The sequence below is a fragment of the Dipodomys ordii genome, unplaced genomic scaffold (genome assembly GCF_000151885.1).
Source record: "Dipodomys ordii isolate 6190 unplaced genomic scaffold, Dord_2.0 Scaffold14, whole genome shotgun sequence".
Taxonomy (NCBI): domain Eukaryota; kingdom Metazoa; phylum Chordata; class Mammalia; order Rodentia; family Heteromyidae; genus Dipodomys; species Dipodomys ordii.
Genome location: NW_012267230.1, coordinates 7,021,951 through 7,022,272, shown reverse-complemented (window position 1 = coordinate 7,022,272; position 322 = coordinate 7,021,951). Strand labels below are relative to the sequence as shown.

The 322-nt window shown below is 73.3% G+C and overlaps 1 protein-coding gene across 1 annotated transcript in view; it reads right to left on the bottom strand.

Annotated features, from left to right (window-relative positions):
• The window catches only part of Itpripl2 (inositol 1,4,5-trisphosphate receptor interacting protein-like 2), a 6,817-nt gene that overhangs the window by 2,399 nt on the left and 4,096 nt on the right, over positions 1 to 322 (bottom strand). Inside the window, exon 2 of the mRNA XM_013011195.1 lies at positions 7 to 304. Within this exon, the coding sequence (XP_012866649.1) occupies positions 7 to 304 (298 nt within the window). The remainder of the gene's footprint in view (positions 1 to 6; positions 305 to 322) is intronic.

Sequence of the window (322 nt, the reverse complement as noted above, 5' to 3'; positions counted from 1 at the left end):
CGGCGCCCAGGCTCCGCGGCTCCAGCGCCACCGGCGGCGGCAGGCGCAGCGGCACCAGCACGTCGAAGCTGTCGGGCCGGCGGATCTTATGCTGCTCGTAGGAGCTGCCCACCTGGATGAAGTCACCGCGGAAGGCCAGGGCCAGCGCTCCCCCGGGGAGGGGGCCCGGGGAGCCGCGGATGCAGCCGGCTCGCACCAGTTCACCCACGATCCGACTCACGTGCGCCTTGCTGTGGCCCAGCACGTGCGGCGACAGGCGCACCTCGTGCTCGTAGTAACTCTCCAGCAGGACGCCCAGGCCCGGCTGTCGGGGGCCAGCGGT